The sequence below is a fragment of the Odontesthes bonariensis genome, chromosome 11, assembly GCF_027942865.1.
Source record: "Odontesthes bonariensis isolate fOdoBon6 chromosome 11, fOdoBon6.hap1, whole genome shotgun sequence".
NCBI lineage: Eukaryota > Metazoa > Chordata > Actinopteri > Atheriniformes > Atherinopsidae > Odontesthes > Odontesthes bonariensis.
In genome coordinates, this window is record NC_134516.1 from 37,816,667 (window position 1) to 37,835,699 (window position 19,033).

The following is a 19,033-nucleotide window of genomic DNA, read 5'->3' on the forward strand; positions in this document are numbered from 1 at the left end:
ACCCTACCGTCCCACCCTAACCCTACCGTCCCACCTTAACCCTCCCACCCTAACCCCACTGCCCCACCCTAACCCTACCGTCCCACCTTAACCCTAACGTCCCACCTTAACCCTACCGTCCCACCTTAACCCTCCCACCGTAACCCTACCGTCTTACCTTAACCCTAAAGTCCCACCTTAACCCTAACGTCCTACCTTAACCCTACAGTCCTACCTTAACCCTATCGTCCCAACCTAACCCTATCGTCCCACATTAACCCTACCGTCCCAACCTAAACCCCCCACCCTAACCCTAACGTCCCACCTTAACCCTACCACCCCACATTAACCGTACCGTCCCACCCTAAACCTCCCACCCTAACCCTAACGTCCCACCTTAACCCTACCACCCCACCTTAACACTACCATCCCACCCTAACCCTACTGCCCCACCTTAACCCTACCGTCCCATCTTAACCCTCCCACCCTAACCCTACTGCCCCACCTTAACCCTACCGTCCCACCTTAACCCTAAGGTCCCACCTTAACCCTCCCACCCTAACCCTTCTGCCCCACCCTAACCCTACCGTCCCACCTTAAGGCTAACCCTACCAAATCCTTTCCTTTTTTACTTCTCAGTGAGGCAGTAAGGAGCATGGTTAGGTTTCCCTGTTGGGGTTGGGGACCAACAGACTGCCCTCCATAAAGCTCCATAATGTCTTTATAGACCTGGCTTGTGAAAGTAATACATATTCAATTCAATTCAATTCAATTCAGTTTTATTTATATAGGGCCAAATACAACAAATGTCATCTCAAGGCACTTAAGTAGTATAGTTCAATTCAAGCCAATTGGAATCCAATTAATTGTAATCATAATTCATTTAAAAAATAATCCAATTTAGTCATATAGAGCCAATTCAAAAACAATATAGGATGTGTGAACTTCTGGTGAGACTGAACATGAAACCAACCAAGGAGGACAGCTCAAAGCTGGTGGCAAAAAGCTAAAGCGATTGGACTGGTTTCACCTCTGACCTCTCTGAATGTACTGAGCAGTTTCCAGTGATTGTGCTTCTTCCTGTGAATCCTCTGCAGCTAGGTGAAGGAGGGCGATGGCTGACTCAGTGGACATGTGAGCAGCCTGGCTGTAAGCAGCTTGGTATGTGAAGCCTGAGCGGTGTGTGGGTGAGGCTGAGCTCTGCATGAAGCAGCTTGTTGTGGATTAACTGAAACATGTTGGATTCCTTGCCTAAACTGGCCCGGCGTGTTGGTTTGCTGATCCTCACTCTGCAACATTCCTGCTAACACTTTGTACACTAATCATGTTCAAGCTGTCACACTTTGGAGGCCCAACACACACACCGAGTACACGAGAGCTTTATCCCCAGGGTCCAGAACAGGCTCCACTTTAACTAAGACCCCCGTTATCTGCATGGATGCATATTCCGATCAGGAAAAGAATGAAAAGCCAGATCAGCATGGAGCAGAATAAAATGAGTGTGCACTGATCCAGATTACAAACTGCTGCTCAAACAGGCTTTAGTGTCAGCTGAGGACGGATCAGGAGGGAGCAAGCCCACCTGCAGCCAGGAGACCATCAGCAGTGTGGACCCCTTCAGGTTCACTGTGCTGTAACCGCAGGAAAAACTATGTTAGGAGTGACTGAACCCATTCATCCAACTAATACGTTCCAAAGATGTTCATCCAGTGATTCAGACTGGGTTCATCCAGTGATTCAGACTGGGTTCATCCAGTGATTCAGACTGGGTTCATCCAGTGATTCAGACTGGGTTCATCCAGTGATTCAGACTGGGTTCATCCAGTGATTCAGACTGGGTTCATCCAGTGATTCAGACTGAGTTCATCCAGTGATTCAGACTGGGTTCATCCAGTGATTCAGACTGAGTTCATCCAGTGATTCAGACTGAGTTCATCCGGTCATTCAGACTGAGTTCATCCAGTGATTCAGACTGAGTTCATCCAGTGATTCAGACTGAGTTCATCCAGTGATTCAGACTGAGTTCATCCAGCTGAGAGCCACATGTCGACTTGTGGGACGGTCCAAAATGACAGCAGCTCTATCTTTTTAGTTACAAATACTTCATTAACATGAAAGCAACATCCTCCTTTTCTCCACCAGGCACTAATTATACATTCATATATAACTTATAGTTATAACTCAGTTATAACTTATAGTTATAACGGAGTTATAACGGAGTTATAACCAGGCACTAATTATACATTCATATTCAGTTATAACTCAGCCAGTCTGATGACAGGATGTTACATCATTTCTATTAAAAAACATAAAAATATTCAGTGTAAACTACCTTTAAACAGTTTTTGCATCCCCTGTTCTGTGTCAGAAGAGATCCAAGCCAAACCAGTGTGTCTTGGGTCTGGCCCGGAAGGAGCCTTGGTCAGACCCTTGGGTAGACCCTTGGGTAGACCCTTGATCAGACCCTTCTGGTTCCTCCCGGTCCCGGACAGAGCTGCTGCGTCCCAGCTGTGAGGCCCTCCTCCGCAGCCTCTGCAGTTTGGGCTTCATGTTGCTGAGGGAGGACTTCCTCCTGAGGGGCTTCTCTCGGGGTCGCTCCTCCCCGGCCGTGGGGTCGCAGTTACCCTGTAGCCGGGGGTTCAGCGCCCGGGGGGGTTTCAGGTTGGACTGGAGAACCCTGGAGAACCTCCAGCGGCCCCCATCCCCCCCGGCTGCGTCCCCGGACCCCGCCTGCTCGTACGCTCCGATGATGTCCCGGATGTCCACGCTGGCGCCCTCAGTGAGGTACTGGCAGGCCTTCCTGCCGCTGTGGTCCCTGAGCTCCACGTCAGCGCCGTAGGCCCCCACCAGCAGCTTCAGCACCTCCATGTGGCCGTGCATGGCGGCCACGTGCAGCGGCGTGTAGCCCGTGTTGGAGCGCACGTCCACGCTGACGGGCAGCCCGTGCTGCCTGGCGAAGTTGACGATCAGGGCGATGAGCTCGGGCTTGCCGTGCTTGGCGGCCCAGTGCAGGCAGGTGAAGCCGGTGATGAAGTCCCTCCGCAGCAGCAGGGTGGGCTCCGCGGCCAGCAGGGGGCGCAGGCTGCCCCACTCCCCGTCCGACGCGCACAGCATCCACTCGTGCTCCACCGGCTCCAGGGTCACCGGCGTCCTGTCCTCCTCCGGGCTGGAGGAGGCCAGGGAGGCCGAGTCGCTGTCGCTGGCGGGGGGCAGGAGCACCGAGCTGCGCCTCAGCCGGGTGGAGCTGCGCCTCAGCTGGGTGGAGCTGCGCCTCAGCTGGGTGGAGCTGCTCAGCATCGCCTCGATGAAGAGTCTGCGGCTGGCCCGCGGGGTGCCGGGGTCCTCGCTGCCGGACAGACTCTGACACTCATCCTCCGGGTCCTCTGACTGCTGCTGGGCGGACAGGAGCCTCTGCTGGGGGCCCTGCTGGGGGCCCTCCTGGGGGCCCTCCTGGCCCTGTGGGTGGCCTGTGCGCTCCTGCGCTGCGGGCCCAGGCAGGCTGAAGGCGGGCCCGGGCACAGGCAGCGGCGAAGCCTCGATCACCGCAATCTCTGGTATATCTTCAGCCTCCTTCTCGGAGTCCTTCCTCTGCCGCGTCAGGCTGTCCGAGTTCCCCATCTCACCCGCGCTGCTGCTGCTGCTCACCTGCTCCGGCGCGCGCACAAACACCTGACACGCACCCTTCTCCTGACACGCACCTTTCTCCTGACACGCACCCTTCTCCTGACACGCACCCTTCTCCTCTCTTCCGTCCGACGGAAAGCTCTCAGCTGGGAAACTATGCGGAACTCTGTGGTTCCCGTAACCTGAGCTGGGCGCGGCGTCATCACCGCTCACCTGGCGCGCAGCGGCAGTTTCCGGGGGTCCCGGCTCTCCTGGTCCCGGCTGCGCCCCGCGGAAGCTCCTCTTCAGGCGGACGTGCTTCACTCCGCTCTCGGTCCTCACATAAGCGACGCTGTCCACGCAGAGTTTAAAGGTGCGGCGCGCAGCTGCCCTGCCGCGCGGCTCCTCCGGGAACGCGCCTTTAAAGCGCTCCACCAGCTCCGCGCTCCGCACGCGGCCTCCTCTCTCCTGTATGAAGGACACGATGGCGTCCTGGCTGAACCCGGCCTCCATCCCCGGGCAGACAGCCTCCATCTGCTCCTGTTTTGCCGCCCAACAACATGCTGACTACTGCCGCCGCCGCCGCCGCCCGCCCCCCCCAGCTGATCCGGGGCTTTGATTCTCAGCGTTCTCCGTCTCCTAGCAACGGAGCTCAGGAGGCGAGGGAACGCACTTCCGGACAGTACCATTAATCTGTCAGAGGGGGGCAAGGGCGTAACTTTGGGTCTACCATTGGGGGGGTTAAACTCGCAGCATATTTATTTATTTATTTAGTTAATCATTTTCTTGCTCGCTAATTTGCCATTCCTGTGTTAGAAATACATTGTGATACTTTTACTGATTTAGGCTACTTAACGTAAATGCAGCAGTTCACTATTTATGCCATAATGACACAGTAGTTAAATTCAGTGTTTAAGCACTAGCCAACATTGGCAGATGACAAGAACTTAAAGATTAATCAATTTCATCACTGTATTGGCACCTACATGCAGCGAATGTATTATGCACAATGCAACTCTCGATACATCACACAATACAGGGTGGCACACTGGAGAGCAGCTTGCACCTTTATTCGGAACTGATTTCACTTATTGCCCACTTACTATCACATTAAGATTGCTATAAATTAATAATAATATTATTAAAGGAGTCAGAGCTGTTACTGATGGTGAACTTGTCTTTAATGTCGGATGTGTTTCCAGAGCCACTAAAAAAAGCTGTAATCAAACCTCTGCTGAAAAAGGACAATCTTGACAAGACACAAATGAACAACTACAAGCCTATCTCAAATCTCCCATTTTTAAGTAAGATCATTGAAAAAGCGGTTTTTCAACCACTTAATTACTTTTTAAACAAAACAACTGCTATGACACCTTCCAGTCAACTTTTAGACAGAACCACAGCACTGAGACTGCTCTGACAAAGAGTTTAACAACATATGTCTGAATACAGACGGTGGAAAAATGTCAGTCTTAGTTCTACTAGATCTCAGTGCTGCATTTGATACAATTGACCACAATATATTACTGAAATGACTGGAAAACTGGGCGGGTTGAACAAATTTCACGGAAAAACATATGTTTTGACTGTTAAGCCCAGTGAAGATTTAACACATTAGCAGTCATTCCAGTTGTCAACGCCGCTTAAAAAGGTGATTTTCTCCTCTTCTAGCATTATCCTGACAGGAAAACCATGCCAACTTTGGATGCAGTTATCTTAGCGATAGCAATAGCCTCAATATACATATCGTTGGAAAGCTTAGTTTATGGCCGTTCATGTGAGCACAATAACTTAGTTTTGTAAATTTTACCAAAGCGACTGGTTTCGCCTTGCAGGATCACATATAAGGAACACATGAGGTGAACGTCTTGGTATGTGCAAGACAACATTCAAGATTTTTGCACTAGCTTTGTGAACTTTCTGAGCAGCCGTCACAGCCCTTTTCCATCAATTTAACTCTCGTTAATCCACCTCTTAGCACAACAAACCCCAAAAAAGTGTGACTGTTTTGGAGCAAACAGCAACTTAAGAGACAGTTCAGTGACATTGGTTCCACACAGTGATCCCTGGCACCCTCTGGCACCACTCACCAGGTCCAGCGGCTGCGCATAAACAAACTTTCGCTAGAGAAATTGGGTTGGGTAATACCAAATAGTCGGTTTTGGGGGGGGGGGGGGGGGGGTTACATTACAGATTATTTAAAACATGATACTATCTTGAAATGAAATGAATGAATAAAGAAAACAAACAAAAGTTATTCATTCAGAATTTTATGATGATTTGATTTGATGATATTGGGGGGGTTATATTAGCTGGATCTGATTTTTGAGGGGGTCATGACCCCCGTAACCCCCGTGCAAATTACGCGCATGGAGGGGGGTAACTGCGTTAGGAGAGCAGCCGTTAAAACACGCAACAGCTCAGCGCATGAGTGTGCGCGCGCTCAGATGGAGGCTGAGCTGGGTTTCTGCTGTCCTGCTTTCTGTTCTCAGGGTTTGGACTTCTGGATCTTCATGTTCTGGGCCTGTACTTTGGTCTCTGGGAGCTGCTTGCTGCCGTGTTTGTAGTTAGGACGGGTGACGCGCACGCACACGCGCGCAGAAAGCAGCCAGAATCCCGTCTGAAACACATGTTTGTGTCCAGATAAGCCCAGATAAGTCCCAAAGCCTCACACTGCACCACTTCCTTTCCTTTAGTGAAACTCAAATAACTTTAAAACAAACTGGTTCTAAAAGACAAAGCATGAGGAGGAGAAAACAAGTCCAGAGTGCTGCATCAGTGTCTGAGGTGAACAGGCAGCGCATTGACCCCCTGAAACGCACAGATCCAGAAAAACCTTCTTCCAGGGACCCATGGAGCCAATAAAGCTGGGCACCAGCTGAAATCCCCCGGAGATTAAAGGGACAGTCCGCCTCTTTTGACATGAAGCTGTATGACATCCCATATCAGCAACATCACCTATCCCAGCTGTCATTGGCTGAGAGGCGGGGTTCACCTGCAGGTCGCCAGTCCATCACACATGCTCACTCCTATGGTAAACCTAAATGTTACTGAACCTAAAGTACTAAATGTTGAAGCAGCAAAGGACACCTTTCCTCACCTCTGGTACCATCCTAACTTGAGGAATCTGCATCCTTTGGGTTCACTCTTTAAATGTGGAGCAAAGTTACAGAAGGTTTCACTGACTAGCTCGAATGCTAACACCAAACCCAGAGAAATGACTTCCACACAGCTAAAACTATTGACTTTATTGTTTTTTAATTCATATTTTACCAAATTTAAAAAGAAACACACACACACACACACACACACACACACACACACACACACACACACACACACACACCACTGGGTTCACAGCAGCAGGTCACGCTGCTTGTCGTTGAGTCTGCTTCAAAGACTTCAGAGCAGGAAGAAGGTCGTCCAGGCGACTCACACCTGGAACAGAGCACAGGAGGAGGAGACGTTCATGTTGGAGGGCTGAAGGCTGATAAAATGCTTTAAAGAGGCAGAGCCTTCAGTTATCAGGCCCCTCTCTGTGGAACCAGCTGCCAGTTTGGGAGGCAGAGCCTTGAGTTATCAGGACCCTCTCTGTGGAACCAGCTGCCAGTTTGGGAGGCAGAGCCTTCAGTTATCAGGCCCCTCTCTGTGGAACCAGCTGCCAGTTTGGGAGGCAGAGCCTTCAGTTATCAGGCCCCTCTCTGTGGAACCAGCTGCCAGTTTGAGAGGCAGAGCCTTCAGTTATCAGGCCCCTCTCTGTGGAACCAGCTGCCAGTTTGAGAGGCAGAGCCTTCAGTTATCGGGCCCCTCTCTGTGGAACCAGCTGCCAGTTTGAGAGGCAGAGCCTTCAGTTATCGGGCCCCTCTCTGTGGAACCAGCTGCCAGTTTGAGAGGCAGAGCCTTCAGTTATCAGGCCCCTCTCTGTGGAACCAGCTGCCAGTTTGAGAGGCAGAGCCTTCAGTTATCAGGCCCCTCTCTGTGGAACCAGCTGCCAGTTTGAGAGGCAGAGCCTTCAGTTATCGGGCCCCTCTCTGTGGAACCAGCTGCCAGTTTGGGAGGCAGAGCCTTGAGTTATCGGGCCCCTCTCTGTGGAACCAGCTGCCAGTTTGGGAGGCAGAGCCTTCAGTTATCAGGCCCCTCTCTGTGGAACCAGCTGCCAGTTTGGGAGGCAGAGCCTTCAGTTATCAGGCCCCTCTCTGTGGAACCAGCTGCTAGTTTGAGAGGCAGAGCCTTCAGTTATCAGGCCCCTCTCTGTGGAACCAGCTGCCAGTTTGGGAGGCAGAGCCTTCAGTTATCAGGCCCCTCTCTGTGGAACCAGCTGCTAGTTTGAGAGGCAGAGCCTTCAGTTATCAGGCCCCTCTCTGTGGAACCAGCTGCCAGTTTGGGAGGCAGAGCCTTCAGTTATCAGGCCCCTCTCTGTGGAACCAGCTGCCAGTTTGAGAGGCAGAGCCTTAAGTTATCGGGCCCCTCTCTGTGGAACCAGCTGCCAGTTTGAGAGGCAGAGCCTTCAGTTATCAGGCCCCTCTCACACACAGGGAGCATGATGACACTTTCCCTGCTACTGAAGGCACATATTTCAGGATATTTCTGAACATATTTCTGAATATAATCTGACGCTGGAACAGCCACCATCACCTGTCGCCTGATTTCAACTCATCCCAGGACAAGGAAAAAGCCTAAAACGAGGCTTCAGATGGAGGAGAAACCCGGTTGTTTACCTAGAGTGTGCAGAACATCTGTAATGAGGGCATGGAAAGCAGGGAAGAACTCATCGTGCTGCTTGACTTTGGTGATGATGCTGGAAAACAGAGCAGAACACATGAGTATACAGCGTGCTGCTGCTGTGTGACACGGTGACACGCTGCTCTGCTAACCTGTGGATGTCAGCGTCTCCCAGCAGAGCCTGGAGGCCTGCGGCGTGTTCGCTGGAGGAAAGCACTCTGGAGGAAAGCACTCTGGCCACCTGCTGCACCACCTGAGCCGGAGGAACTCTGCCGTCTGACACAAAGCACAAAGGTTTCAGTCCGTCCTGTCGTTCCACTCACCCTGAACACACCAGACACATACCTAAGTCCAGAACGTCCCGCAGGTTCCTCATGGCGTTGGTCATCTCTGCCAGCCGGGTGTAGACCTCGCTCATGCGTGGGTAGACGCCGCTGAGGGAGCGGACGTCGAACAGCTTCTGGAAGTGAGACACCATGGAGGCCAGGGTGTAGCGGGTGGGGCTCCGGAGCTCCTGACAGAAGCAACAAGCAGAACAGACTGTGAGGAAGGTGCAGCTCCACCCCTGCAGCTGAGGAATCAGTCAGAGCGCTGCCAAGCTCCACCTGCTCCTCCTCAGCTGCGACGCTCTCCAGCATGGCCTCCACCTGCAGCAGCATGGCCTCCACCTTCACTCCTTCAGCAGGGTCGCCGCCTCCCGGACGCCACGGCATCAGTCTGACGGACAGTTTGCTCACGCTGCGCTGAAGCTCCTGCACACAGAGACACTTTTTACACTTTTATTCTGCTCCAGGAGCAGCAGACGCTGCAGCAGGCGCCGCAGCAGGCGCCGCAGCAGGCGCCGCAGCAGACGCCGCAGCAGGCGCCGCAGCAGGCGCCGCAGCAGGCGCCGCAGCAGGCGCCGCAGCAGGCGCCGCAGCAGACGCCGCAGCAGACGCCGCAGCAGACGCCGCAGCTGGAGCCGCAGCTGGAGCCGCAGCAGGCGCCGCAGCTGGAGCCGCAGCAGGTGCCGCAGCTGGAGCCGCAGCTGGAGGTAAAACACACCTTCAGCAGGTGCAGCTGCCGGGCCCACTCTCCCAGAGCTGGGAGCAGAGCCTGGAAGTTGGCCGGCTCCACGCCATCAGCGGAGGGTCTGAGCGGGGCGCTGGGGTCGCTCACAACGGCACTGATCTGAGTCAGCAGCTGGAAAGCAGGGAAAGGGATCCGGTTTCTGAGGAGGCCCATACATCAGAGAGGCCTGAGAAGGTGAGCACACTTACCTGGTGATAGTGGAGACACATCCCGGCTCCACGGGGACGGGCGCCCATGTTCTCGTCTACTGCAGGCGATCTGGGAAAGGGTTTGGGTCTGACATGAGTATCACAGGTGGCATTTGGTGCGATTTGGCGCCATATAAACAAACTGAATTGAATTGAGTCCATGACATGAGTGCACGGTGAACTGTGAATGAAGGACCAGTCTCTGGATCAGGTTGTGTTCATGTGCATTAAGACGATGATCTTGGGAAGTAGTCAGAGGACGCAAAACATCGGCTCATGGTGACGTCTTGGTGCCAAGGGCCAACCTTTACCGCACAGAAGGAAATGACCCACGGACCAAGGCACACACTAGTTAGGCCCTCCAGAAAAACGCGATTTTGCGATCGCTGATTTTATTGCAAAATCAGCAAAATACCGCTGATTATGCGGGGGTCAATATTTTTCAAAAAAGCCGCATATTCACCGCAATAATTAGCCTGGCTGACGCGTCCACAATCTCGATGAGATGGTGGTCTGGGAACTAGGTGTGCATTTTCTCGTATTTGAGGCGTGGTTTACGAATGCCTAGAGCCGTTTATTGAGCGCTACGAATGTCTATCAAATGGCGTCTGGTTCTTCCCATGCTGCTTTGCGCACGATTCATAGCCAATTGTATCACTTATACCAGATGACGACAGAAATTCGACTAGGAAGAAGAAGAAAAAAAAGTAAAATAAAAGTAAACTTGCGCTCTAAGCTACTTAAAACACTTTCTAAGGCTGCATCGAACGGTAACGTTGTGTCCGCTTGCCATGTTGGATTAACACTCTACAAGCTTCGGTGCAGCGCATAGACGTCGTCATCGTCTTGCTGCCCCCCCCGTTCTGTGATTGGTTCCCAAACTCTGGCAAAAATAAGGGCGGTGGTTTCCAGGTTGACCTTGCAGTGAGAATGAAATTGCGCGCAAAGCAGCATGGGAATTCCCAGGCTACGCAATAATCACAATTTCCACGCAAAATATGCAGGACTCGCTTGATTTCACAATCTCCACACTTTTCTGCATAAAGTTGGGAAGAGAAAAAAATGTCTAAATGAACCAAATTAACTGGCGACTCGCGGCTTGCGACGTCATTGCCACCGACACACACAAGGAAAACAGCACCGTAGCGTGAAGAGAAAATTAACGAGAGACAAAATGAAAAAAGCTAATACCGACGCACATTACTGCCAAAGACCGGGCAAACCAGTACCCCGATGTCTTGCACGAAAGCGGGGGGAAACTATTCTGCACCCCGTGCGACTGTGTGTTGGAGCATAAAAGAAAATCGTCGGTGACGTGCCACTTTACCAGCGCGAAACATTTGAAAATGCTTTCTGCAGCTGCGGAAAGGAAAGCCAAAGCCAGACAGCTGACGTTCACCGAGGCATCAACCTCCAAAACCCTTGCGAGGCCTACCAGAAACGAGGTGAATAGCGTACAAGCTTGAAATTGGCCAAATAAAGAATAAATTTAACAGAATGAGACCGAGAAGTGTGTGTGTGTGTGTGTGTGTGTGTGTGTGTGTGTGTGTGTGTGTGTGTGTGCATATACATACATACGTGGCTACTATGTGTGGCTCGTTTTTTATGGCAGTTTTAAAATAATTTTTCATCCGAATTTGATGACTTTAGGTCTTTATAATGGAAATGGAGAGGTGACCTCTGGGCTCAGAGGCAATTTGTAAGAAATCTGTGTGGCAGAGCTCAATGAGTGTGACTGTGTGAAAGAGGACAAAAATGCCCACGTTTTGAAGTAAAATTTGTCCAGATTGGGCAGATATTTTGGACATGAGAGACATTTGTTTGAGGAATTGGTGCTGTATCGAATTTAGAGTGAGCAGCAGAGTGGGAGAGACACCTCGGCCGAGATGTAGTCTTCCTAAAACGTAAACTGCCGTTGTGTCAAAGCTGTATACTGTATCAACAAACCCTTTGGTTCAGTTAAAGCTGAGTCTCCTGTCACATATAAACTTTGAATGAGGTCTGTGCGATGTTGCCTGTATGACTGAGTTATAAGGCCTCCAAAATAGGCTAGTTTTTGGCAGCCTATTTTTGAATTTTCAATGCATTTTCCCATCCCCAATTTTCCCCCCATTTTGCCAGAATTCCTTTCGAGCCAAAAGTCATAGCACACTATTCCCGATCGATGCGCACGCAGCGGTGTGCTTTTTATGGCGGTTGGACTATTGCTGCCAGACTAGTAGGACGCCGAACTTTAGGGCGTAAACGGGAGAATAAAAGAGAGCAAAAAAAATCAACACATATCTCAAGAAACCTCTGAACATGCATTCCAGTTCTACAGGGCGTGCCTTAATATATGTGTTAATATCATTATCATATCTGCTTAGAACTCTTTGGAGCTACGTTGGACCTTAAACTGGATCATTGATTGGTCACAGGAGATCTTTAAAGAACAAGATCTCCTTAAATATGTGGCGTAAAAAGGAGCAAAATGACTTAAAGTTGTCCAGATTGGGCATCATAGCAGTGGAGTGGAACACCCGACACTCACCTGGTGTTACTGTGCCTGTTCGACCCCTCCAGGCGGCGCAGCTTGTGTTTGTAGAACTTTACTTCTCTAAGTGTCGGCCTGCATACAGACAGCCTGCATGAGGAGGAGCAGGACAGAGCAGGAAAATCATATTCAGGCACACACACCTTGCATCCAGCTCCTGCTTCAGTCGATCCACTTCCCTCTTTAGCTCCTCCTCCTGACGGCTGCTTCTCTTTAGTTGGTCCTGGTACGTCTAGGAGGAAATCAGAGTTACTTTTTGCTTTATGGAAAATCAACTCTGAACATTTAAAGTTTGGAAGATTACCTTGAGAATGGTTTTAAAAGATGGAGTAATGGTAGTGGCTGTCTTCTCCCACTCTTTGGATGCCTCTGCTTCTCCCCTGGCAGCTCTGGGATCAGTTCTAGGATCAGCTCTAGGATCAAATGTAGGATAAGCCCTAGGATCATATGTAGGATCAGCTCTAGGATCAAATGTAGGATCAGCCCTAGGATCTGATGTAGGATCAGCTCTAGGATCAAATGTAGGATCAGCCCTAGGAACATATGTAGGATCAGCTCTAGGATCAAATGTAGGATCAGCCCTAGGATCAGCCCTAGGATCAGCTCTAGGATCATATGTAGGATAAGCCCTAGGATCATATGTAGGATAAGCCCTAGGATCATATGTAGGATCAGCTCTAGGATCAAATGTAGGATCAGCTCTAGGATCAAATGTAGGATCAGCTCTACGATCATATGTAGGAGCAGCTCTAGGATCAAATGTAGGATCAGCCCTAGGATCTGATGTAGGATCAGCCCTAGGAACATATGTAGGATCAGCTCTAGGATCAAATGTAGGATCAGCCCAAGGATTATATGTAGGATCACCCTAGGATCAGCTCTACGATCATATGTAGGATTAGCTCTAGGATCATATGTAGGATCAGCTCTAGGATCAAATCTGGGATCAACCCTAGGATCAGCTCTAGGATCATATGTAGGATCAGCTCTAGGATCAGCCCTAGGATCAGCTCTGAGATCATATGTAGGATCAGCTCTACGATCAGCTCTAAGATCATATGTAGGATCAGCTCTACGATCAGCTCTAAGATCACATGTAGGATCAGCTCTAGGATCAAATGTAGGATCAGCCCTAGGATCTGATGTAGGATCAGCCCTAGGAACATATGTAGGATCAGCTCTAGGATCAAATGTAGGATCAGCCCAAGGATTATATGTAGAATCATCCTAGGATCAGCTCTACGATCATATGTAGGATTAGCTCTAGGATCATATGTAGGATCAGCTCTAGGATCAAATCTGGGATCAGCTCTAGGATCATATGTAGGATCAGCCCTAGGATCAGCTCTGAGATCATATGTAGGATCAGCTCTACGATCAGCTCTAAGATCATATGTAGGATCAGCTCTAGGATCAAATGTAGGATCAGCCCTAGGATCTGATGTAGGATCAGCTCTAGGAACATATGTAGGATCAGCTCTAGGATCAAATGTAGGATCAGCCCAAGGATTATATGTAGGATCACCCTAGGATCAGCTCTACGATCATATGTAGGATTAGCTCTAGGATCATATGTAGGATCAGCTCTAGGATCAAATCTGGGATCAGCCCTAGGATCAGCTCTAGGATCATATGTAGGATCAGCTCTAGGATCAGCCCTAGGATCAGCTCTGAGATCATATGTAGGATCAGCTCTACGATCAGCTCTAAGATCATATGTAGGATCAGCTCTAGGATCAGCCCTAGGATCAGCTCTGAGATCATATGTAGGATCAGCTCTACGATCAGCTCTAAGATCATATGTAGGATCAGCTCTAGGATCAGCTCTAAGATCATATGTAGGATCAGCTCTAGGATCAGCTCTGAGATCATATGTAGGATCAGCTCTACGATCGCTCTAAGATCATATGTATGATCAGCTCTAGGATCAGCCCTAGGATCAGCTCTGAGATCATATGTAGGATCAGCTCTACGATCGCTCTAAGATCATATGTAGGATCAGCCCTAGGATCTGATGTAGGATCAGCTCTAGGATCATATGTAGGATCAGCTCTAGGATCCGCCCTAGGATCAGCTCTGAGATCATATGTAGGATCAGCTCTACGATCGCTCTAAGATCATATGTAGGATCAGCTCTAGGATCAGCCCTAGGATCAGCTCTGAGATCATATGTAAGATCAGCTCTAAGATCATATGTAGGATCAGCCCTAGGATCAGCTCTAGGATCAGAGCAACAGAGCAGAGCAGTCTTTTCTTCTTGAGCTACATGTCAGTCAGAGTATTCAATCATCTCGGCTCATTCTGCTGCCTTTGGCTCGGACACTGGCGTCCTCCTGATTGGAACGCTGTCCTTAAACTAAACTAACTCCTAGTTAGAGCGGTATTTCAGTGATCAACCCTTTCACACTGAAAATAAATATTCATTCATTCATTATCCTCAGTGTATCAGAGGCAGGGTCACAGGGGCAACACTTCCCAGCTCCTCCTGGGAGACTTCAGTCTGTCCACCTGTGTTCTACAGACCTGGGAACCCCCCGTTTTACCGGGTTTTTATGGAATGTCTAGGTTTAATTCAGTTCTACAGCACTTTGGTGTCAATTCTTGTTAGTTTTATTTGTTAGAGGGAATTAAAGATGATTTTTCTTTATAATACTTCTATAATCTCCCTTCAGGGTTGATAAAGCAATAGAATTGAGAACAAAGTAGTTACCTGAGCTGATCTGTGATCCTGGTTTCATAGAAGTCGATCACATCCAGCACCCTGCAGACACAGCAGCAGTGAACTGGTGACCCTTGGGCGTGATGTCACGCTCTGAGCGTGCACGGCTAACACAGTGAGCCCAAACCAGACTTACTGTTGATCTGCCGCAGAGCTCTGCAGGCACACTTTCTTGCAGATGTTCTGGAAAGTCCGACTCTGCTGAGCCAGTCGTCGTTCTTCTTCTTTGACGGTGAAATAGAGTTTCCTCTGCAGCTGAGCTGCTTCCTCCTGCTGTTCCGACAGTTTCTCCTCCAGCATCTGACACCGTCTCTAAACAGTTGTGTCTGTGTTAGCGTGTGCTTATCTGCTAAATGTGAAGTGTTACCCAGGCTTAAACCCGTGGAGCACCTGGGACTCGGTCTTCTCCTGCTGCAGCTGCTGGCTGTAACTGTGTTGCTGGGCCGCCTTGCCCAGGTAGCGCTCCTCCAGGTCCTGAACTCTGGTCTTCACCTGCTCCAGCAGACCCTCCAGCTCCGTGACCCTCTGAGACTGCTGAGCTGCTCGGCTCACGTGCTTCTGAACCTCCTCTCTAACAACACATACACACACACACACACTGGGGCTCACACCGTCTTCAGCTTTTCATTTCACAGTCATATCAGCTGCAGTCAGTGAAAATGGATCAGAGATATTCAATTAATTTTTATTTATATAGCGCCAAATACAACAAATGTCATCTCAAGGCACTTAGATAATAAAGTCCAATTCAAGCCAATTGGAATTCAATTAATTGTAATCATAATTTTTCATAAAATAATCCAATTCGTTCATATAGAGCCAATTCAAAAACAATTTCCTAGCTAAGGAAACCAACAGATTGCACTGAAACATTTTATTTTTATTTTTTAGATATGTGCTGTGCAGCTGGAGCAGCTCCAAGCGGCTGGATCTTAAACTTCTTAACCAACAGGACACAGAGGGTCAGAGTTGATGGGTTTTTATCTGACAAAGTGTGCGCTTCCACAGGCTCACCATAAGGGGGCGTGCTCTCACCTTTGTTATTCATTTTATACACAAATATGTGTCAGAGCACTTTTAACCGCCTTATTTTAAAGTGTGCAGATGACTCTGTAACTGTTAGCCTGCTGCAGGGAAATGAAAAGGACCACGGTCCCTGTGAGAAGACTCTTACCTACATCTTAATTTAACAAAGACCAAAGACATGGCTGATGATTTTAGGAAGAATATCAAAACACCTGTCCTATAAATATCTGGGGACAATCTTTGACTCGACCCTAAACTTTAGAGAGAAGTGCAAAGCTGTGAGCAGGACGGGACGCCAGCGGCTGTTCTGTCTGAGGAAGTCGTCTCATTTCCACACTGATAGGACCATGATGACACTCTTTTATCGTGCTTTTATCGAATCTATTTGAACCTTTTCACTTGCATCGTGGTTGGGAAACTTGTCCCTAAAAGAAAGGAGTTCACTCAGCCAGAGTATTAAAGGGTCAGGTCGGCTGCCTGTCTGTCTTTGTACTGTCCTCTGAACCTGTCCTCTGTCAAATGAATGTCTGTTAATAAGGTGTGCGAGATGCCTTCTCCTATGCTCTGCAGAACAAATCTACCTGCGGGTGCTAATAAAGTCGACTGAACTGAACTGTCCCCTGCCTGCAGCTCATACCTGCACTGAGCTCCATCCTGAGGCCCCCCATCTGATACTGGTGATAGGATAGGATGACAGGAGGACAGGTGGTCCACACAAAGCCAGATCTGCATTATTAAACACCAGAGAGGGTAGTTTTCTACATTCCAGCAGGACACAGAGAGGACATGGAGGCTGTTCCCTTAAACCATCCTCAGGCCTGCAGAGACTGATTCTAACGTGAAATGAGGGGGACCTTTCTGGCCATAATGGGCTCACTTTTTTGCTTTTTTAAGGACATTAGAACTGAGCCGAGACATTTCTTGGTTGTGAGAAACTAATCTCTAAATCTCTATAGTGACTGGTGGCTGCCTGCTGCAGAAGCTCTGGACTTTATTGTGTCTTTCTGGAGACTTTTTCTGTGAAAACACAGCAGCTACAGAGAGGACTGTGGACTCTATGCTCCAACCATCTGCTGAGTAACGTGGGATTTCAGTCAGCTTTCTGAGAGGAACTACAGGGCTGCTCCCCAGCTGTAGGTCAAACAGAGAGGGAGCTTTGCTGGCCGGACGTACTTGAGTTGGTTGTTGGACTTGACCAGCTCCTGGATGAGAGCCTGCCTCCTCTCAGAGTCGGTCAGCATCGTCCTCAGAGTGCTCCGCACCTCCCCGGCGGACTTCTTGTCCAGCAGGACCAGATCTACGCAAAACCAGAGAGCTGTCACACTGGAGGGAGCTAAAACAAAGGAAGCAGGGCGACAACCCCCATGAGTCCTCACCTGAGAGGTTTTTATTCTCCACCGGGTCTGCGAAGGACACCGGCCTGAAGCCGCGGCGCTGCAGAACCTTGTTGACATGGTCCCACTCCACCCGTTCCTCCTGCAGCACACAACCACCATCAGTGTTCACACAAAGCACAGCCGCCGCACACACCTGGGGCTCCGGATCTACCTGAAACTGCCTGCCAGTCCACAGGTAAACATAAGTCTTTTCCCTGGAGTGCCTGGCATCCATATCCCCCTGTGAAACAGCTTTAAGCTAACATCCGCAGGCTGCCGTGCTGTTACAGCTCAACCATGAATGAAAGGTGATCTCTCAGGCCCCCCCTCCCCTTTACACACAGGCCTCAGCTGCCTCTGGGCTCCAGACTCCTTACCTGCTTCATGTTCTGCAGGAAAAACACAAACAAACACGTTAATAACCCTTTTAAAAACGGGCTATTTTTACATCAATCAGTTTTCAGTACCAGCATGCAACTAAAAAAACTGATAAACAACTATTAACCATGAACGTGGAGGCTTTCTGGGTAAGCTTTGGCTCCAAACTCTCTTACATTTAGCAGAAAACACACAGAGCCTCATATCGGCTTATCTGCGGAACCTCAACACTCCCGTTTATCGGCAGCTAAGCTAACGTTAGCATCACAACTTTCTCTGGAACATCTGCCGCCGGCTGTGTCGAAATAAAGGCGGAAATGAACGACTGATAACCGGGGACAAAGCACGAGCTAACGCGCTCCTCTGTGGCTAATGAGTCGGCGTCACCACAGACTTTAAAGTTTAAACATTAAACAGTTAATTTTAGGGTAATTTACCGGGTTGTTGATTCCAGAAACAAAACAGCGAAGTTGCCTCTTCCGTCTTTCAAACTGCGGGCAGTGACGCGACCAGGGTTAACCAATGGAAAGTGACTCTTTTTGTCATTGACCAATCAGCTTAGAGAAGGTCGTGCTCCTGTATTAAAGGTATAACACCACAAGATGGCGGTAGAGGTACTCAGAGCTATAGGCTGTGTTCGAAACCGCCTACTACATACTACATACTTGAAAACGGCATACTCATCGTCAGACAGCATGCAGAGCGTTTACACACAGTGCACTTCACTCCTGCCCGAGCCGAAATCAGCCGGCCTGAAAAGCTGATTTCGCTTAAGCTATAAACTCTGTAAATATATAACTTTATCAACATTTGAAACATTTTCAGGCGAGAAAGTAGTCATTTAGACCCCCAAGGTGTTGAAAATCTGACAAAATACCGGCTATTTACAAGTTTGTTCCCACCAATTCGGCGCTACTAAAGCTAGCCGCAGTGAGCAACGCACTTCCGGTTATGCCGTTTTGACTGCTCTCGTCCCGGTAACGGAATTTGACCGTTCAAATGGCGATGGGCAACGTCACGTTACGTTGCATCTTGGGTAGTTTGAGTGTGACAAGTAACCTCATGATGAATACTCAACATTTTGGCGAATATAGTATGCATCTAGTGTACATCCGGGAACTTAAAAAAGTATGACTAGTGGGAATAGTAGGAGAAGTAGGCGGTTTCGAACACAGCCATAGAGTAACAGCTAGGGCTGTCACGTGGTTCATGTGAGCCTCCGGAGTTCCAAACTTCACAGCGCTGTCAGTCAGTTTGAACGGGTTTTAGCGGGACGGAGTACAAAAACGATAACTTTAACATTTACGACGCAATTGTCGGTAAATATTGACCCATAATGTGCATTGATCACTTCACCGACGATGTATTTTATCAACGTTTTTCTTTTTTGGAGCGCAGACACACATTTATCACCATTTTAAATCGTAGAGGGTACCCC

At 49.4% G+C, this 19,033-nt stretch overlaps 2 protein-coding genes across 5 annotated transcripts; both read right to left on the reverse strand.

Moving 5' to 3' along the window:
- Positions 1–741: 741 nt before the first annotated feature.
- On the reverse strand, positions 742–4,197 carry sowahcb (sosondowah ankyrin repeat domain family Cb). The gene has a single exon (XM_075478129.1). It carries the CDS (start codon positions 4,114–4,116, stop codon positions 2,344–2,346), a length of 1,773 nt encoding a protein of 590 aa, XP_075334244.1. The 5' UTR covers positions 4,117–4,197; the 3' UTR covers positions 742–2,343.
- Positions 4,198–6,902: 2,705 nt separating this feature from the next.
- Positions 6,903–18,113, reverse strand: cep70 (centrosomal protein 70). Of its 4 annotated transcripts, XM_075477205.1 has the most exons (17): positions 18,033–18,113; positions 17,390–17,606; positions 17,218–17,317; positions 17,015–17,138; positions 15,206–15,386; positions 14,952–15,127; positions 14,807–14,857; positions 12,401–12,533; positions 12,240–12,328; positions 12,094–12,171; positions 9,564–9,633; positions 9,349–9,486; positions 8,910–9,056; positions 8,650–8,818; positions 8,457–8,580; positions 8,301–8,380; positions 6,903–7,020 (listed from the first exon to the last, which is right to left on the reverse strand). In XM_075477205.1, exons 2-17 carry the CDS (start codon positions 17,450–17,452, stop codon positions 6,950–6,952), a joined length of 1,794 nt encoding a protein of 597 aa, XP_075333320.1. In that variant the 5' UTR covers positions 17,453–17,606; positions 18,033–18,113; the 3' UTR covers positions 6,903–6,949. The 4 variants fall into 4 exon arrangements, with proteins under 4 accessions (XP_075333320.1, XP_075333319.1, XP_075333318.1 ...); XM_075477204.1 differs by having other exon boundaries at positions 12,401–12,509; positions 17,218–17,606; XM_075477203.1 differs by having other exon boundaries at positions 17,218–17,606.
- Positions 18,114–19,033: the final 920 nt, after the last annotated feature.

Coding starts and splice junctions, on each gene's coding strand:
- sowahcb (XM_075478129.1), bottom strand. CDS start 4,116: ATGGAGGCTGTCTGCCCGGGGATGGAGGCCGGGTTCAGCCAGGACGCC.
- cep70 (XM_075477203.1), bottom strand. CDS start 17,452: ATGGATGCCAGGCACTCCAGGGAAAAGACTTATGTTTACCTGTGGACT. Junction 17,139..17,217: donor GGAGAATAAAAACCTCTCAG/GTGAGGACTCAT, acceptor GGTTTTGCGTAG/ATCTGGTCCTGCTGGACAAG. Junction 15,387..17,014: donor AAGTCCAACAACCAACTCAA/GTACGTCCGGCC, acceptor ATGTGTTGTTAG/AGAGGAGGTTCAGAAGCACG.